The sequence below is a fragment of the Perkinsus marinus genome (assembly GCF_000006405.1).
Source record: "Perkinsus marinus ATCC 50983 genomic scaffold scf_1104296953886, whole genome shotgun sequence".
Lineage (NCBI taxonomy): Eukaryota > Perkinsozoa > Perkinsida > Perkinsidae > Perkinsus > Perkinsus marinus.
In genome coordinates this window covers 1-643 of record NW_003208321.1, presented here as the reverse complement: position 1 = coordinate 643, position 643 = coordinate 1, and the positions used below count along the sequence as shown (strand labels likewise).

Genomic DNA, 643 nt, shown 5'->3' with positions numbered 1-643 from the left:
TAGCGCTATCTCTACTTCTTAACACCGTTCATGTCGCTCCCTACGATAAGAGTACTTCGACTAGGCCGGCGCGGCGAATTTGAGGCTATCGATCACGTGATCGATTTTGTCAATTTTCCGTGTTGAGAGGCGGCCTAGTCCCCCAGACGTTGTTGTGTACTTCTTCTAACTACCACCACCATCATGTGTGAGCTAGTCGCCAAATATGATGCTAAGACCGTAAAGGATGTCCCCGCTGAGCTCTTCATCAAGGCCTTCGCCGCTCATTTGAAGGCCCAGGGCCAGAATGAAGGTCCCCAAGGTACTACTACTATCACCACTACCTAACCCTACGCTTCCTCATGCAGTGGGCCGAGTACATCAAGACTGGCACCCAGAGAGAGCTTGCCCCCTATGATGATGACTACCTCTACATTCGTGCTGCTGCCATCGCTCGCCGAATGTACTTACCTTAGCCGATTAGATGAGAATTTTCTCAAAGTGCATTTTTCAGTTACATTCGCCCCAACATCGGCGTCGGTGCTCTCCGTAAGATCTTCGGGATGAGTCCAACTCCGGTACTTGCCGTACTCACTTCACTCTCGGTGCCGGCAGATCACAGGTAGTAGTAGTAGTAGTAGTAGTAGTAGTAGTAGTAGTAGTA

At 50.1% G+C, this 643-nt stretch overlaps 1 protein-coding gene across 1 annotated transcript; it reads left to right on the top strand.

Moving 5' to 3' along the window:
* Window positions 1-341: 341 nt before the first annotated feature.
* On the top strand, window positions 342-601 carry Pmar_PMAR007170 (40s ribosomal protein s19, putative; the record flags this gene model as incomplete). Its single annotated transcript, XM_002776201.1, has 2 exons — window positions 342-442; window positions 494-601. Coding segments are annotated over 2 exons (209 nt in total), but the record flags the coding sequence as incomplete, so codon positions are not given.
* Window positions 602-643: the final 42 nt, after the last annotated feature.